The following is a 20,217-nucleotide window of genomic DNA, read 5'->3' as shown; positions in this document are numbered from 1 at the left end:
CCTATGCCCAGCAGTGTCTCTCTTGTCAACATCAGCCTTGTAACAGAAGGAAGGCACCCACATCCCTACAATAACACCCCTGTATATGTTCCACCCCCCTTATATCTTGCACACATCCCTCCTTACATATTGCACCCCCCAGTGTATGTTGCACCCACACCCAAGTTATATGTTGTACTTTCCCCCAGTGTATTTGAACCCTCCTCCCCACAGTTATGTTGCCCTTCCCCCTGTGTATGTTGCACCCCCCAGTTATATGTTACCCCCCCTAGTTATATGTTGCACTTCCCCCCAGTGTATTTGAACCCCCCCCCCACAGTTATATGTTGCCCTTCCCCCTGTGTGTGTTGTACCCCCCCAGTTATATGTTACCCCCCCAGCTATATGTTGCACACACCCCCCCCCGCCAGTTATATGTTGCATCCCCATGCCCCTCCCCAGTTATATGTAGTGTGCACCCCCACCCTTCTGGTTGCACTTCCTTCCCGTGTATGTTGCATTCCCCCCCCCCCAGTTAAATGTTGCACCCCCCCACAAGTTATATGTAACATGCACCCTCCCCCCCCAGTTATATTATGCACTCCCCCTCGTGTATGTTGTATCCCCCTCCCGTTAAATGTTGAAAATTAAGGTTTTCAAGTGGCCTAGTCAAAGTCTGGACTTAAAGCGATTCTAAAGACTTGAATTAAAAAAACAAACAAACATGTCTCTACTTACCTGCTGTGTGTGGTGGTTTTGCACGGAGCAGCCCAGATCTTCCATTTCTCAGGTCCTCCGCAGGTTCTCCAAGGGTGGCACAACCAGTTATCAGGTTTAGGAGGCAATTACTTTTTCACATAGGGCCAGGCAGAATTGGACAGTTTTTTTCCCTTTAATAAATGAAATCCTCATTTAAAATCTGCATTTTGTATTTACGCAGGATACCTTTGTGTAATAACACTTGTGTGATGATCTGAATCATTTAGTGTTACTAAACCCACAACAGTAAAATCAGTCTGTATATGAAGTAAAGCATGCTTGTTATACTCACTGTGGAACCTAAGGGGTTAATACTTATATTGTGAAAAAAGTATGTTTGATCCTGTCTTCTCTGATCCTCCCCTTGTTCTACTGTCCCTAATCCATCTGATAGAACACAGCTTTTGGAGTCACGTTGCACATGCTCAGCTTAGTGTAATTGCTAGGTTTTTTTTCTGCATGTGATCAGCACAGAACCAATCAGCACAGAGCAGAAAGAGGGTCAGGGGTCCTACAGCCTCATAGGACCATCACAGCAGAATGAAAACTCCTCCTATAAGCGTTAACTGGTGCTCAGCTGGACACTGATAGAAGTCACAAGACTGCGCTAACTGCTGATGATAAAAGGTATTTAGCAGTTTATATTTACTATAATATAAACTGCTCTTTTTCCCTTTCTTGATCTTCTGGATACAATATGAAGTGGACGCATATACTATATGAACTATGATTTTTATTTTCAAGAAAGATATACAGGAAATGCACACATGATAATACTGAAATGAGATTTACAATAGCTGGATGAGAGATATTTATGTGAAAATGACAATTATCACGAAGTTCTATCATGACCTATTACCAGTACTGTGAACCTATAAACATTACTGTTTATATTTATTTATATGGAGGTATTTACTTATATGAATTTTTTGGTGATTTGTTATATTTATTAAATGTATTGTTGTATTGCACTTAGGCGAAGTGTCTTGGAAATCTTAGAGCAATGGGATGCTTATATTGCTTTGTTTTTGAAATAGTATATGGAGTGTTAAGTTCCAAGACACTAACAGCCTTTCTTTTTGGTACGGAAGTGAAATATATATTTGACTGATCTCTCCCGTGCTATGGACCTCCCCATTTCTTAACAAGTTTTTTTATTACATATCATATATTTGATTATTTGAGGTTTGTTTTTTGTTATTGTAGAAGCATGTCAAACATTTTATAAAGATGCTACAGACCATAATATGAGAAAATATATTGGTGATTGGCTTAACCAGGCTCACACATGAATTGTTCTTAGTCACGGGTGGGTAGTAGTTTTTTTTTTTTTTTTTTTTTTTTTTAGCTAATTGTTTATTTGAGCCTACTGAGTCACCTTGTTATTCTGTTTGGGCTAGATCACACTTAAAGCCTCGTCGATAAAGTGCTTAGTTCTCTGTATTGCACCCTACAGGTTCTTATTAGAAGCATTAGCTATCAGAAGTTTTGGGGCCACTTAACCACCTCCCACCCGCCATATAGTACAATGACGGGCGCAAGGTGGTTCTCTCGTTTTGGGAGTACGTCATATGACGTCCTCCCATTCTAACCGCGCATGCGCGGCTCCAGGAGCGTTCAGTGCAGCGATCAGCAGCATGCTGTGTCCCTCGGAAACAGCGGATCACCGATCAATGGAAAGAGCCAAAGATATCGGCTCGGTCATGTGATCAGCTGTGTACAATCACAGCTGATCACATGTAAACAGGGAAATGCCGGTTATCGGCATTTCTCTCCTCACGAGCTGTCATGCTGACAGCTCGAGAGGAGAGCCAGTAATCGGCATTCCTCAGAGGGGACATGTGCCCTGATCATCTGTGTAGCCCCAGCAGTGCCACCTGTCAGTGTCCATCAGTGCTCATCCATGCCTCCTGCCAGTACCCATCAGTGCCACTTTTCAGTGCCTACCAGTGCACATCAATGCCACATATCAGTGCCCATCTGAGCTGCCTTTCAGTGTCACCCATCAGTGGCACCTATCAATGCCAGTCAGTGCCGCCTATCTGTGCCAGTCAGTGACGCCTATCTGTGTGCATCTGTGACGCCTAACAGTGCCAGTCAGTGCCACCTATGAGTGCTGCCTTTCAGTGCCCATCAGTGATGCCTGTCAATGCCCATCAGTGCCACCTACCAGTGCCTCATCAGTGTCCAGCAGTGCAGCCTATCAGTGCCCATCACTACAGCCTCATTAGCGCACATCAGTGAAGGAGAAAAATCACTTATTTACAAAATTTTATAACAAACACTAACAAAAAACGTTTTTTTTTTCAAAATTTTCAGTGGTTTTTGGTTTAAGAAAAAATAAAAAACCCAGAGGTGATTAAATACCACCAAAATAAAGCTCTGTCTCAAAAAAATGCTAAAATTTCATATGGGTACAGTGTTGTATGACTGCAATTGTCATTCAAAGTGTGACAGCGCTGAAAGCTGGAAATTGGCCTGGGCAAGAAGGGGGTATAAGTGCCCTGTAGGATAGTGGTTCAACAGCTTTAGGCCTGGGCCTCACACCTACCCAACACTCCAGAGTCCCATCTACTGGCTGTCCCACCAAGTCTGCCCATCTCACCAGGTCCTTCAATGCACCTACTTTTATTTTAACACTTTAAAAACATCATATATGAAAATTCAGTATATTCAATGTGTAAGAGTAAGGAAATTTATTTTGGCAAAATAAAATGACAAGTGCCACTATGACTAGAAGACTCGTTTAAGCAGGAGCCTATGATAACACTAACTGCACTACCGCACTGCACAGAGATGATGATTGGCTATACAAGGTACCCTGCTCTGCTCCAGCTGTCCTGTCACCCAAAGGCATGCTGGCACTTGCAGTCCCCACAGGCTACACAAAATCTGCTTATCTCATCAGCCCAGTGAAATCCCAACATACTCTGGACCATACAAGACAGCATAAAGGGTCCGACTCTCCCAGCACCCTTCTATATTATGTAAATGTATTTCCATTTCCAGACGTGTCTTTCTTGTGGCTCCTCCAACCCTCACTGAGTTTACTGACAAAAAACACCTACTGCTGGATACAGCATAAAGGACAAGGGTCCCAGTATACCCCTTTCTAGGGCCCTGTAAAGTGGAGAAACACCAGGGTCCTATATAATAATAATAATGTGAACTATAGAGCAGAGGCAGACAGACAACTCATGGGGCCCCGGGCAATAGGGGATCATGGGGCCGTGTCCTCGCCCACACTCACCACACCCAAAAAAGCCTATGAAAGGTACCAGGGGCATCTCATGGCCCCCTACTGACCCCGGGCAGTGCCCGAGTTCCCAAATGTTTAGTCCGCCCCTGCTATAGAGGCGTTAGTGAACTATAATGCAGTGCAAGAAAGATAAAGGCTCCTATTCTAAGCTGGTAACTAATATTTCCAATTAAAAATGGCCCCAGTGGCAATTACGGGTTGCTTGTGAATACTTTGTATAAGGCTTAGAATTTAGTGGGAGCTGCAGAATAGAGTGGTTCTCAGCTGCTTATTATTCTCAAAGAATTGAGAAAAATAGAAAATACCGGCTTACAATCACCAAATACTAAACTCACATTCAGGGGCGGACTGACTATTTGGAAACTCAGGCACTGCCCGAGGTCAGTAGGGGGCCGCATGAGATGCCCCTGGTACCTTTTTCATAGGCTTTTTTGAGTTTGGGCAAGGACACAGGGGCCCCATGATCCCCTATTGCCCGGGGGCCCCATGAGTTGTCAGTCCGCTCCTGGCCCTGCAGAGTTCTCATCGCTGGTCGCCCCATCCAGGTGTTGTGTCCCCTCCCCCTCCGTCCTCTGGGAGTGCCCTCCGTTGCCAGGCCTCTGCCCACACCTGACATGGCGCTCAGCTCCTCCTCGCTGCTGCTAGCGGCGGCTCTTGGCGGCGGGATCATCCTGGTACTTCGGCGACTAATGAGCAGCAACGTGCGGGCCGCGGCGTCCGCCCTGATGCGGGGCAAGACGGTGATCATCACCGGGGCCAACTGCGGCATCGGCAAGGCCACGGCGGCCGAGCTTCTGCGGAGACAGGCCCGCGTGATCCTGGCCTGCAGAGACCGAGGGAGGGCGGAGGAGGCGGCCCGGGAGCTCCGGCTGGAGACCGGCGACCACGGGGAGATCGTAGTGAAGGAGCTGGACCTGAGCTCGCTCCGCTCCGTTCGCCGCTTCTGCCAGGAGGTGCTGAAGGTAGGAGGAGCCCGGGGACCCCCGGTACCGGGGTATACAGGACACCCCCCCCCCGATTATAAACATTTAAAGGAACAGTCCACAACAAAACGTGTGCATTGCAGCCTGCAGAGCATCATCCGCCATCAGTGTGGGACAAGTACAGCAGACTATTCCTCCATCTGTCTGCTGGGCCCCATTCACAGCAAGCGATTTGGAATCGCAATTCTGCCCGCCGTTCCAAATCACAGCACACTACGCGCCGCCTGTTCATTCTTGATGGCCGCCCATTGCGGTGTGATTCTGCCCGTATCAAACCTGTACAAAACTTCACCCCAAAACTTACACAAGTTCCTATTGCAGTCCAGACCCGCTCAGAGCAGCGCATACATGGGCCACCCTATGAGCGACTCGCAGACATACACCCCCAAAAATCATTCCCGCTAAACCACGGATGAAGAACCCTTAACATGGGTCTGCTGTAGTGCTGTTACATGATTGTGTTTTTCAATGGTTTTTGTAGTGCGACTTTGCCTGCCAGTGTGCACTAGGAAACACATAGGAGCATGCTGTGCGATTCACTACGGTGCCATTGGAGCCCATTCATTTTGATCAGACCTCACTGTACCACACCAAAAGTAGTTCATGTCCTACTGCTGAAGGCACTGTAACCGGATCGCATGGTACTTCTCTGCAAGTAAATGCTAAGCATTTGTGACCTGCTTTTTGGGTATTAATCACCTGAGCTCTGGCAGATTTTACTCCCTTCTTGAGCAGGCTTTTTTTTTGCTCTTCAGCACTGTGCTACTCACAGCAGTAGTCATTATTATTATACAAGATTTATATAGCGTTAACAGTTTGCTCAGCACTTTACAATATAACGGGAGACAATACAGCAACAATACAAGAGGGTTAGGAGGGCCCTGCTCCTTGGACCTTACAATCTAAGAGAGAGGGCCAAGTAAACCACATCCATAAAAAAAAATCCCCTGCAAGGTAAAGGCATAATGTGCTAGTATGTATCGCATTCTAGCACGTTAATGAAGGACTTGCCTTAAAACGAAGCCCTCCAGTGGCGTGTTGTCCCAGCTGCAGCTTCAGAGGCTTCCATCTTCACCCGGTCTTCCTTCTGGGTTTGCGAGCTACAGCTGGCAGACTGGCCGAGCCCCGATGACGTCACTCCCACATGGGAGTCCCGGGCTACGGCACAGTGTTCTGAAGGAATGGCACAAGTATGACATTCCTTTAGAGTGCATGTGCCGGCTATCAAAAAGAGCAAATATCTCCTAAATGGGGCACAGAGATATGCATTTTACCTACAGCTGAGATTACTTGTAGGTAAAAGTATTAGGGTCAGTTCACACTATATGCGTTTCAGTTGCTTTTTTTTTTTTTGCATCCAAAACGTAAGTGATATGGTTGTCAATGTCATAGTTCACATCAGTGCTTGCAGTTTCAGCACGTTCTGGTTGCAGAAAAAAAAGTAGAACAGGCTGCACAGAACTGTACTGGAACACGGTAAAACGCATAAAAAATGCACTGGAATGCATCTGAACTGCGCTTCTTTTGTGTGAACTGGTCCATAACCCCTTCCTGCCGACGTCACACAAATATGCGGCCTCACAGAACTGGGCTTTTTTTCTGTGGGGCCGCATATTTGTGTACCTGTCTTTGTGCTGGGAGCGCGCCGCACTGACCGCTCCCAGCACAAAGACCGCGGTGTCACTGAGCACCGGGTCCTGGGTCACATGATCGCTGTGATAGCCTCTGATTGGCTATCACAGTGATCAGTCACTGTACAGCCCGGCCCCCTTGTTTTTTCTCTCTCTATGAATGGAGAAGAGAGATACATTGTTTCTCTAACTCCTGGCATAGAGAGGAAAAAAAAATGTTTGTGAAAAAAAAAAAAAGATAAATAAATATGAAAAAATAAATAAAAATACCTAGATCAAAGTTTGATCTAGTTCAGTGCCATGGTTAGTGTTTAGGTCAGGGTCAAAGGTCAGGATTTAAAAAAAACAATTGGTATCAGTGTCAGTTAGTGTTAATGTTAGTGTGTTTTAGGTAAAAAAAAAAAGACAAAAACAAAATGCGCACTATTGTTCCTGGGCTGTACTACGAGTACAAACAACAAATAACGTACACATATATGGTATCGCTGCGATCGTCAAGAGCTGGAGAATTTATTTTGGGTTGTTTTTTGGTGGTAGGTTATGGTCGTTAGAAGAAACACACAGCTAAATAAAAAAAAAAAAAATATTTTTTTACTATTTTGGGCTAGTTTTCCTTCGATAATAAAAAAAAAAATCAGGAGATATCCATTACCAGTTACCACCAAATGAAAGCCCAATTTGTCCTGAACAAATCAAGGTATAATCCATCTTGATGTACAAAGTAGTTGTGATGATATGTACGGTTTTACTATCACATGTCAACGTTGCAGAATTGTGCTTAGGCATTTAGATTTGTTTTACCCTTAGGCGTGAAGGGGTTAACCTCCCTGGGGGTATGATTATTTCCAATTTTTGGTGCTGAAAGCGGTACCATTTTTTTGCATGGAAATATGTAGTTTTTTTTATTGTAGGCTGTAATTTTTAGGAATAACTCGCTGAAATCTGTCCGAACAAGAGTCTAGTAAACCCGGGTAGGATAAAACTTGAAACACGAAATCATAAATTATAATTTAATAAATAATCATAAAAAATAATAATATAATAATACATCTAATTCAATAATATAATCAAACCAAAAACACTGAAATTTGAAATACAGAGGTAAATTCGCACATCGCTGAGCAAAGTCGCAGAATCGTTTTCAGTGTCTGATGACAAATTTCCCCACAAATCATTATCACTCAATTCTGCAAGTAGTTCTAATTTACTATCGCTGTTCTCTAGCCGGTCTAAAACCGCTTTTGACATAAAGGGACGCTTTTTGGAAGCCATGGACATTTCTCAGTTTCTAGGCAGAAAGAACAGTCAAAATGCAGGCAGGGCACAGGACAAAGCAGTAGGGACAAAATGTATGTGAAATGCTTTGAAACAGCAATGTTTTACTATGTAATAATCGTTTTTAAAAAAATGAAATTTTTTAAAAATTTTAAATTTGCCACCGGTTCTGGCGCCCGTATGTCCCGACGCCACAGGGACCGGAACACGGATGTCGGCATCAGCCGGAGGAGATGGCTGGGGATGCTGCAGGGGAAACATCGTGGGAGCAAAGGACAAGGTAAGCACTGCAGGGACTCCCTGAGCAACGCCACATGGTAAGCCCGAGTGTAGCTCGGGGTTACTGCTCTTGGTGCTGAAATTTTACACCGAGCTACACTCGGGAATACCGCCAGTGAGGTTAAAGAAACGTTTACTAACATTTAAAGTGGAGCTCCACCCAAAAGGGGAAGTTCCACTTTAAGAACTAATCGCCCACGCCTCATTAAGGATTAGCAGCTTTGAGGAGCAGGTACCCAAAATTGACAGGTTCCCACTTCCGCTGTGATTGCCTAGTCGATTGGAAGAGGAAGATGTCCTCCACCCCCCCCCCCCCCCCTCCCTCCCTCCCTCCCTCCCTGTAGTCTTCTGGGACACATGACAGGTTCCAGAAGAATACAGGACCATTTACAAAGCGCAGTGCTACTCGCCCATGCGCAGCGGGCACCCAGCTGGGAAGCCGCAAGCTGTCACAGCTGGATGCCTACACTGAAGATGCCGGCGCCATGAACACAGGACTTCTGGTGAAACGGGCTGCGGGGAGGACACCATGGGACCGAGGAACAGGTAAGTGGCTGTTTTTTAAAAGTTAGCAGCTATGCACAGCCATGCAAAGCAGTGTGCAGGAGCTGACAGGAGAGAGAACTGTTTTGTTTACAAACAGTTCTACCCCCGTCAGAGATGCTCGGCAGTCAGCAGCCAGGACAAGGTGATTGACAGCCGCGAACGGTGGCGCGGGTAGGGTGGGCACGCGCCCTCTACCCGGAAATGCAAAATAATGTATATGTACGTGATTTTGCGTACCCGTGCTGCCCTGTAGCACTATATCTGCTATAGGGCGGATGAGAAGCGGTTAAAAGCAGTAAAATGCTCCTCTCCTGAACGCAGAAGAATCGCTTTCAGGAGAAGACGCTAGGCACTAGTTAACACTTAGGCACTTATATCGCTTGGGCTTTTAATTTCAGTGGCCTAAATAACCTTTTTATTCTGGTCAATGAAATGAATAAATTCCCCGGCGTTTGACGTAGGTAAATACAGTACACACGTTTACCAGCGTCAAGGGTTTTTTGTTTTTTTTCTCTGCCAGAAAAAAAACGTCCATTGTGCATGTACCCTAACCATGAGAAGCGTTTTTTTGCTTGGTATGTGAATGCACACAAAATTGCAGCCTGACAGGTTCTGATTTCTTGTTGTTACATTACAGAGATCTTCTGTGTATACAAATCCATCTTCTAGTGACGTAAGATCCATGGGCCAGTGTACAAGTTCAGCTTGTGCAATGTTTCAGCTTCCTCTTTAGAACTGGTCACATAATTGGAGTGGGAATGCGGTGAGAGATCAGTTAGTAAAAGCAGCACACTGTATACACATTACATATAATTAGGCACACATTTATCCCCTTGATCGCCGTAGATGCTAACCCCTTCCCACCCAGTGTCATTAGTACAGTGACAGTGCATAATATTTACTGATCATTGTATTAATGTCACTTGTGGTGTCAGTTAGTGTCAGATTGCCCTCTGCACTCACTCAGTCCCTTTATAAGTCGCTGATCGCCACCAGTTTGTAGACACTATAACTTTCATGCAAACCAATCAATGTACACTTGATTGAAATTTGTTTTTTTATTGAATATTTTCTATAGCATAAAGTCAAAAATATTGTTTTTATTTCCAGTCTTTTTTGTTTCGCAAAAAATAAACCCAGTGCTGATCAAATACCACCAACGCAATTAATATACCAATCAATATACCAACGCAATTACCAGTTAAATTAGCGTAGTGCGGTATATCAAAAAAATGGCCTGGTCATGAAAGGAAAAAAATTCCAGAGCTGAAGTGGTTAATCTAATACAGGGGTCTCCAAACTTTCTTAAGTTCCAGTTTACTGTCCTTCAGACTTTAGGGGGGCTGGACTGTGGCCAGTGGAAGTGGAAAACACCCAGGCCTTAGTGGGAGTAGTGTCCCACCATTGGGAGAGGAATAGTTCTCCACCACTGTTGTCAGTGGGAGGAATGGTGCTCCCTCAATGGTGTCAGTGGGAGGATTGGTGCCCCATCATTGGTGTCAAGGATGGAATAGGGCCTCAAGAGCGGGTAAAGGCAAGCAAAGGGCCATATCTGGCCCCAGGGACGCAGTTTGGAGACCACTGATCTAATATATAGTGAACTGTCCTGTGCTTTAACCAGTTCCCTACCGCGCTATAGCCGAAGGACGACTACATCGCGATTGCCTGGTTCTGGGACGACGTCCATGGACGTCATTCCAGAACACGCACCCCGCACCTTAAGGACACAGCTGATCACATGATATGGTAAACGGCCAATCATGGCGACCTTTTACCACAGGATCAGCAGTGTCCAATGACACAGCAGATCACCTAGTAAATACAGTTGCCGTTTATCTGCTACACTTTCCTCACGCTGTCACAGCATGAGGAAAGAACTGCTGATAACTGGTAATTATCAGAGATGTGATTGGCACTGATGATCAGTGCCGCCCACCTGTGCCCAGCAGTTCAGCATCATCAGTGCTAGCTCATCAGTGCCTCCTATCAGTGCCGTCTATCCGTGCCACCTCATCAATGTTGCCTATCAGTGCAGCCTCATCAATGCACATCAGTGAAGGAGAAAAATTACCAGTTTGCAAAATTGTATAATAGAAACAAAGAAAAACTTTTTTTTTTTCAATTTCTTCTCTTTTTTTGTTTACAACACAAAAAATAAAAACCCCAGTGGCGATTAAATACCACCAAAAGAAAGCTCTAAAGAGAAAAAATATTCCTGCGCCAATACAAAACTAATACTGATCCAATATTGCTGCTGTACAATGTGAAAACGCAAACAGTGATAAATATAAATTAAACAGCACAAAATTAGACCACTAAATAAATATTAAATGAATAATACTCTTAAATTAAATCACAAAATATAAATGTCCACTTGTAATAGGTGAATATCTCGTATCATACATCTTTCTGCAAAAAATAAACACCACAGGACCGTGTGTGATGAAGACTGGGGATTCCAAACAATCTTAAGAACAAAAAAACTTCCACCTTCCACCCGTGCACACCAACATCAAATGCACTCACCAGATATTGGTGAATGAGAAGCCTTTAGGGATTTTTTAGGGATCCTAAAACCCTCTTATCAGCTTTATCGTATCCTTACATCACCAGATTATGATCTTCTTTCAGGTCCCCACCACAGCTCTCTAAATTGCTCCACCGTGTCAACAAGGAAAAAAATCTTATATAGTGTAATATTGCCAGATCAATGGTAAAAGACAAAATCCAGGCCACTCACATTTTACCAACTTGTAAAAGGCACATTTATTAAACCAGTACCAGCCTGATGATAACGACCATCTCACAGCCCCATAATCCAGGATTCTCACAGCAAATGTAACCAGATGGAACAGAGGATCAGCAAAGAATTCAGCATAAATCCCAAAAATGGCCGCTGGAACGCACCGCTCGGCGTGCGCTCCACTCGCTGAAAGTAACGTCAGACGTATGGAGTATGAACCGGAAATGCGTCAACGCGTTTCGCCCCTCCCACCGGGCGTTTTCTTGAAGGGGTGAAACGCGTTGACGCATTTCCGATTCATACTCCATACATCTGACATCACTTCCAGTGAGTGGAGCGCATGCCGGGCGGTGCGTTCCAGCGGCCATTTTTGGGATTTATGCTGAACTCTTTGCTGATCCTCTGTTCCATCTGGTTACATTTGCTGTGAGAATCCTGGATTATGGGGCTGTGAGATGGTCGTTATCATCAGGCTGGTACTGGTTTAATAAATGTGCCTTTTACAAGTTGGTAAAATGTGAGTGGCCTGGATTTTGTCTTTTACCATTGATCTGGCAATATTACACTATATAAGATTTTTTTTCCTTGTTGACACGGTGGAGCAATTTAGAGAGCTGTGGTGGGGACCTGAAAGAAGATCATAATCTGGTGATGTAAGGATACGATAAAGCTGATAAGAGGGTTTTAGGATCCCTAAAAAATCCCTAAAGGCTTCTCATTCACCAATATCTGGTGAGTGCATTTGATGTTGGTGTGCACGGGTGGAAGGTGGAAGTTTTTTTGTTAAGATTGTTTGGAATCCCCAGTCTTCATCACACACGGTCCTGTGGTGTTTATTTTTTGGAGAAAGATGTATGATACAAGATATTCACCTATTATAAGTGGACATTTCTATTTTGTGATTTAATTTAAGAGTATTTTTCATTTAATATTTGTTTAGTGGTCTAATTTTGCGCTGTTTAATTTATATTTATAAAAGAAAGCTCTATTTGTGTGAAAAGATAAAAATTTCATATGGATGCAGTGTTGCATGACTGCGCAATTGTCATTCAAAGTGCGACAACGATGAAAACTGAAAATTGGCCTGGGCATGACAGGGGTAAAAGTGCCCAGTAGGCAAGTGCTTAAAGGGCATATTAGGCAAAATTCTATTTTCAGTTTTTGGTTAGAGTAGGGAAGGGTGAGATTTTCTGTCAGGTTGTTATCGCTGTGTCTCTACCAGGGAGATTCGCCTTCCATTTGTTCTAGTGACCATTGTCATCAAGAAATGAAGCCAGGGGAAATCTGCCAAAGGGGGACACCTGTTCCATAGACACTTGTATAGGAGGGGAATTCCCCCCCCTTTGGGAGATTTCTTCTAACTTCCTGTTGTGTCTTTGGGACAGGAACTGAAGGGAAATTTTCCTCAAGAAATTGAGTTGGCTCATAGAGGAAACTGTGACTTTGATCCACACTGTGGGATGGCTTAGGAGGAAGCTTTTGCCTAGAGTTGGGCTATAAATGGGCAGTGACAGGATGACATTAATGCAGGATAGCCACTAATAACCACACATTTTGTTGTAATATATGAAAACTGATGTATCTAAGTTTTTATTGTTCGTATTTTCCAGGAAGAACCTCATCTTGATGTCCTCATCAACAATGCTGGAATCTTTCAGTGCCCTTACATGAAAACTGAGGATGGCTTTGAAATGCAATTTGGGGTCAACCACCTAGGTCACTTTCTCCTCACTCATTTGCTCCTTGGCCTTCTGAAAAGCTCTGCCCCAAGTAGGATTGTGGTTGTCTCCTCCAAGCTTTATAAATATGGTGAAATCAACTTTGATGATTTGAACAGCGAGAAGAGCTATAGCCGAAGCTTTGGCTACAGTCGCAGCAAGCTGGCCAACATCTTGTTCACTAGAGAGCTGGCGAGGCGTTTGGAGGGCACTGGAGTCACTGTCAATTCTCTCCACCCTGGAATAGTCCGGACCAATCTAGGAAGACACATCAATATCCCCACTTTGATAAAACCCGTATTTCATGCTGTCTCCTGGGCTTTCTTTAAAACTCCAGAGGAAGGAGCGCAAACATCTGTCTATTTGGCTGCCTCACCAGATATAGAGGGGATATCTGGGAAATATTTTGGTAATTGCAAAGAGGAAGAACTCCTGCCAAAAGCTACGGATGATCTAGTGGCTAGAAAACTGTGGGATATCAGTGAAGTTATGGTTGGACTTATCAAATAATGTTACATTTACATCTGACCTCTGCCAAGTTTATTGTGCAAATATTGTAATGACCTAGAGCATAACCACATGTTCATATACCAGATAATGAACCTGACCATTGAATGGGGTATTCACCAAAACGCAGACTTGACCTATCTTATAGTATGCCTTCCCAACCAAACTACACTAAGCAGGGCACAAAATGGAGGGAGAACCCCTGAAATACCTTTCCTGAAAATCCATTGCTTTGGTGTCCTAAACTGCTTCAGATGCCAACATTTAGTCATGTGACAAGCCTCCATGGCAGCCTGGAGTGCTGCATTTTCTTCCATAATGGCTCATTTACACAGGCCCAGAGAGCCATACACCATAAAAAAAAAAGTGTTACTCCAACTTTGTCTTTGATAGCTCTATAGGGGCTGCTATCCCTAGCATCCTTCTGAAAGCACTAATGGGCTGTCTCTGGTTTTTTCACCCTTGGACTTGAAACAAGCATACAATCAGTCAAGTCATAACTCCTGATCTGAATTCTTGTTCTAGACAGTGACTTAAAGTGGTTGTAAAGGCTCAAGGTTTTTTATCTTCATGAATTCTATGCAAGGTAAAAAACCTCCTGTGTGCAGAAGCCCCCCTAATTCTCACGTAAGTTTCCCCTCGATCAGCGATGCGCACTGTCTCGGCTATCCCGGAACTCCCTCTTTTCATTGACTGAGAGGGGGCAGGGGGGTGAGCCTCGGCTCTGCGTGTGAAAGGAAACACAAAACAGTGGGTGCCCCCATAGCAAGCTCTTGCTGAGGGGGCACCAGACAGGAGGTAGGGGCCAGGAGAGCCTGCGCGGGACCCGAGGAGGATTCAGGCTCCTCTGTCCAAAACCACTGCACATAGCAGGTAAGTATAGGCATGGTGATTGTTTTTTCTTAAAAAAAATAAACCTTTACAATCACTTTAACCACTTGAAGACCGCAATACTTATATTTACGTTGCGGCTTTCAAGTGGTATACTGGGATGATGCCTGCAGCTATAGGCATCATCCCAGTATTGTTTTTTAGGAGTGGTGACTTTTTTTTTTTCTAAAAGCCATCCTACAGGCTAATTAGCCACTCGATTGCTTTTAAAGGTGGTGGTAGGGATCATTCCCCACACACCGTCCCTGATCATTTCTATGATATACGAAACCAGAATCGAGTATTTAGTCACTTCCAGTTTCAGCTGGTTGTTTACTGTCCATTACCAGCAAAGGAAAGCTTCAGGTCAAAGCGATCTGGGTTTGATGCAAAGCTTTCAGGGGTAGAGGAGAGATCTGGGGTCTAATAGATCCCAGATCTTTCCATAAGGTGTACCTGTCAGTTCCTATTGCTATCACGGGATATTTATGTTCCTTTTGATAACAATAATAGTAGATTTTTTCCCCCAAAAAACTTGCATTTGAAAAACCTGCTGTGAACATACTGTGACACAAAAAATTGCAACATCCACCATTTTATTCTCTAGGGCCTCTGCTTAAAAAGGTATAAAGTTTTGGGGTTTTAAAGTGATAGTAAACAAATTGTTTTAACTTTTACCTGCAGGTAAGCCTATAATAAAGCTTACCTGTAGGTAAATTGAGTATCTCCTAAATGTGCACCGTTTAGGAGATTTTTTTTTTTTTTTAAAGCCGGCACATGCGCTCTGAAGGAATGGCATACCCGTGCTGTTCTTTCAGAGTACTGTGCCGTAGCCTAGGACTCCCGCACGCATGCACGGGAGTGACGTCACTGTAGCCCGGACTGTCAGACAGCCAGAGCTTGTGAACCCAGAAGGAAGACCGGGTGAAGATGGAAGCCTCTGCAGCAGTGACAGCACGCCGCTGGAGTGCTTTTTCTTTTAAGCTAAGTTTTACATAATGTGCTAGTATGCGATGCCTATTAGCACATTGTGACATTACCTTGCAGGGGACTTTGTTTTTTCCTGTGGTTTACTACCGCTTTATGTAATTTTCTTGCAAAAAATGCTGCTTTTTAAATGTAAACAGAAAGTGTTAGAATTAGCCCGGTCTTAAAGCCCAAAAGGAAAAAAAATGTTGCTGTAACTGCTTTTAAAGTATTAGCTGGAGTTTGGCTTCAATTTGTTAGTGTATTTAAATCTGCTAGTACATCTAACACTCACCTCCCCCCAAACTGACAATGCTGCTGTCCAAAGGTGCTCCTTGTGCTCCTTTATCTAGAGTGGGGGCAGTCTAATACATAAGGTTTCTTACTGGCCAGATGACCAGGTGAAAACAGAGGGAAAAGACAAAAAAGAAAACTAATGCAGCCACCACTTCGAATGAGTAGTATTGGGTTTAATACAGTTTTAAAGCGGAGTTCCACCTGGGAAAAAAAAAATGTCAGCAGGTACAAAAACTAGCTGCTTACTTTTAAAATACAGCCACTTACCTGTCCCTCAGTCCAGCAGTGTCCACCATCGCTGGTTTCACCGGCCGTTTTCTCTCCCCAGTGCCGGCATCTTCAGTGTGGGCATCTGGCTGTGACAGCTTGCTGCTTCACAGCCGGGTTCCCACTGCTCATGCACGAGAACGCTGTTCATTGTGAATGGCCCTGTAGTGTTCTGGGACCTGTCACGTGTCCCAGAATACTACGGGGAAGAAGGACAACTTCCGATTACAGCGAAAGTGGGAGTGGGTACCTGTCAAATTCGGGTACCAAAGGCTTAAAGCGGAACTTTCCCTTTTGGGTGATGCAGCATGAAAGGCTTTGAGGTGTTTTGCTAACACAGCTTAATCACTTGCCTACCAGGCACTTATACCCCCTTATTTACCAGGCCAATTTTCAGCTTTCAGCGCTGCCGCACTTTGATTGACAATTGCGCGGTCATGCAACATTGTACCCATATGAAATTTTGATCATTTTTTTCTCACAAATAGAGCTTTCTTTTGGTGGTATTTAATCGCCACTGGGAGCTTTACTTTTTGCGCTATAAATAAAAAAAGTGCAAAAATTTTGAAAAAAAAAAAAGTTTCTTTTATAAAATTTTTCAAACAGGTATTTTTTCTCCTTCACTGATGTGCGTTGATGAGGCAGCACTGATGGGCACTGATAGGCAGCACTAAAGGGCACTGATAGGCAGTACTAATGAGGTGGCACGGATAGGCGGCACTAATATGCAGCACTGATAGGCGGCACCGATAGATGACACTGATTATGGGTACTGATAGACGGCACTGACTGGCATCACTGCTGGGCACTGACTGGCACAACCCCTGGGCACTGACTGGCAGCACTGCTGGGCTGCACTGTTGGGCAGCACTGGTGGGTGGGCACAGGTGGGTGGCACTGCTGGGCACAGGTAGGTGGCACTTCTGGGCACAGATGTGACACTGCAGAGTGGCACAGGTGGGTGCACTGCTGGGCACAGGTGGGTGCACTGCTGGGCACAGGTGGGTGATCTGCTGGGCACAGGTGGGCAGAGCTAGTGGGCGCACTGCTGGGCACAGGTGGGCGGAACTTGCGGGCGGCACTGCTGGGCACCGATCATCAGGGCACTGATCATCACAACTTTCTGACATTAGTCCAAACAGTATACAGGCTACAATGTCTCTGGACAGGCCATGCAACCCAGTGCTAGCCTTTATACACATAGATTTCTGTTCAGCGCGGATGGAGAAATCTTCCCTGCTGGCTAATGTTTTTGGTAGCCAGCAGGCCCTGTGGCTGTCTGAATACCTGAACAGTGACTGCTTCTGATAGGGTACAGTCACTATAAGACTAAACTGCTTACTATGGTGGCACATGTGTGGGCGTGCTCCCGAGCTGAGGTTTGTGTGTCTGTGGACACACACAGCTCAACTCCGTCCCACCCCCTGCTTACATGAATTGATTGAAAGCAGCAGGATCCAGTGGATCCCACTGATGCCCAAGCCTGAGAAGAACTGCAGCCGGGCACAACATTGGATCAATACAGGACCCTTTAGAATTATTTTAATGCTTTCTTAATCTGACGGGCTACTGCTAAACAATACAAGATGGAAGTAAGCTATGTCTGTATATTTGGGCATTGGTAGTTTAACTAGAAATTGCATCCAGTTGCTGTAGAAAATCACACGGTCAAATGCTAAGTACCAAAGTAATGAGTTCTAATGTAGCAGACTACATTGTCATCTTCTTTTAGTCTTTACTGTTGTCTGTGAATCCATATCATTCCCAAGTCTAACTCCATGACTGTATGGGCTGAACTCCTTGGCTTACCTGTCTGATGTACTTTTTTTATTTCTCGGAACCATCCATTGGGGGCAATATAATGAGTTCCTAGTTAGGAGATTTTTTCCCACATCAGTGTGGCCATGCTACCCAGGGTATAGGAATATGTGCAAAGTGCACCCCAATAGAGGATTATAAAATTCAGCTCACGCAGGTCCTGGCTATCGCAGTAAAGCTGGCCATACACTATGCAAATGTTTCATTTGGTTCTTGATAAACTGTGTGAAATGGGGGGTCATGGGTGGCTCTGTCACCACTCTCCCTCCCGACATCCTTCATATGAAAAGTTAAAGTTACCAGATGGTAAATTTTCAGGTACACAACGTTTGCTTCCAAATAGATGGGTGTAGTGGAAGATTAAGAGGAATCTAATAGATTTTTTTTTTTTTTTGTTCAGCCCACAGTCTAAGCAAAAAATAAATCTAAGGGTGTATAGCCAGCTTTAGCTTTTGGAAATGGGGAATAATTTCCCTGCGGTCACAGATGGCTGTAAAGACCCAATCAGGCAGTCAAACCCTGCTGCCATCCACTCTAAAAATATAAAGTCCTACTTTATACTTCAATAATAGAAAGGAACCCTTCACACCCTGACAGTAAGCAATCCCCTCTGTTTCTTTCATACTCCCTCATTTGCAGCGTTCTCTGTTGTAGAAGAGGAATGGGACATCTGTGACATAACCTGAGCATGTGTGTGTTGATGACACTCATATCCAGTTGTACAATGATAATGCACTGAATTATTTACATGATAGATTATCATTTATTGTGTTTTGTATTGGATGTTCCAAAAATGAAAAATAGATCATCTAAATATGTTTGTTCTTCAAACACAAAAACACTGTGTTCAGCATATTAGATAAGCTGGGAAGTGTGATATGAACACTGTAATATATAAAAGCACAGAACCGGGTGAATATATTTTATTCTTTGGTAAAGTCAATGAGCAGCATATTTATTTGTGAATAATGATTTAATTATGTATATAAGAATAACAGTGATGACCTACTGTTCCATACATTAAAAAAAATCTGAAGTAAATTGATTGTTCTAATTGGATGTTGTAAAGTGAACTGTTACTCAAAGTTTAAAAGATAAGTTTATCTTTTAAAAAAAAAAAAAGATGCTCGTTTTTGCAGGTAAAAAAAAAGTGTATTTTATTTTTTATTTTCTCAGGAGCCTTCAGAGCATTTCACCCGTGGACAGTGGATTGCACGTGCAATGTCAGTCTCCTGCAGACACTTACTCTGTTGGAAATCTGGAGGAAGTGTCAATGAACTATGAGGGAGATCATTAGCATCCTTGTAGTTCATTGAGAACTGCTATCTGTCTGCCACGGTTGCAGATGGAACTTGTAGTTACTCATTCACGGATATCTGTGAGTGAATGATACGGCTCTGTGTGGGTGAAGCTCTGCACAGCCACGCTGATTATAAAATGTGACAGTGGCTGCAGAGGAGAGGAACCCCCACCTGCTGTCATGGTGGGTGTGCTCAGTGCATGGGGTGCTACATTTATACCCTAAATATTGGTGTATCATGTTACCAAAGCGGAACTTAGCCTTTAATGTAAAATAAACCTGAAAGAAATATACCAACATCCAGGCGTTACCAGCTTATAGTTGAAGTATGTAACTGAAGATATAAGTGATGGGAGTCACTAACCCAGCTGCTCAGACTATTCCACTAGGAGCTGCGGAATGATGTCCAAAAAATAAAAACACATACCAGAGCGCTATATAGAAAGTGGCCACAAGAATGTGCTGCCATCCAGTGACACCAGTACTCAGTTCAGGGATTTCAATTCAAAGCATAACCAAATGATCCAAGGTTAAAAAGTTTAGTCAGAATCAAAAAAGGGCATTATAGGCCTTACAAGATGAAAGAGTTCATAATGGTGAGCTTGTCCAAACGTGAAGTGGAGCAAAAACATAAGATGTTGCATATCAGCCCATAGATGTAGGGAACGCCAAGGGGAACAGTTGGTGTGTAGCCCAATAGGTGTTTACCCAAGGGAGTTCTCAGAGGGATGGAAATAGATGAGCACCACAGTAGCCGTTCACAGAAATTACATCATGGCGTGCTGGAAGTGACCTAACAGGATGTGCTAGAGGGCTGGGAGGAAGCCACAATCACTAGACCAGAACAAAGTTTGGATGGCAAGCTACCAGGTTACCAAGATCCTACCACTGTGATAAACCTGTCAGAATATAAATACAGAGGCTGCCCTTGATTGTTATACTTAAAGTGATTCTAAAGGTTTATTTAACCACTTGCCCTCCTGAGGATTTACCCCCCTTCCTGACCAGGCCTCTTTTTGC

At 44.0% G+C, this 20,217-nt stretch overlaps 1 protein-coding gene across 1 annotated transcript; it reads left to right on the top strand.

Moving 5' to 3' along the window:
* Positions 1-4,579: 4,579 nt before the first annotated feature.
* Positions 4,580-18,938, top strand: RDH14 (retinol dehydrogenase 14). Its single transcript, XM_089659541.1, has 2 exons — positions 4,580-4,959; positions 13,065-18,938. Exons 1-2 carry the CDS (start codon positions 4,612-4,614, stop codon positions 13,680-13,682), a joined length of 966 nt encoding a protein of 321 aa, XP_089515667.1. The 5' UTR covers positions 4,580-4,611; the 3' UTR covers positions 13,683-18,938.
* The last annotated feature ends 1,279 nt before the right edge of the window (positions 18,939-20,217 follow it).

This window comes from Staurois parvus, unplaced genomic scaffold (assembly GCF_062004578.1).
Source record: "Staurois parvus isolate SC_StPar_1 unplaced genomic scaffold, SC_StPar_1.0 ptg001162l, whole genome shotgun sequence".
Taxonomy (NCBI): Eukaryota; Metazoa; Chordata; class Amphibia; order Anura; family Ranidae; genus Staurois; species Staurois parvus.
Note: the sequence above shows the minus strand (reverse complement) of the source record. Positions and strands in the feature narration are given on the sequence as shown.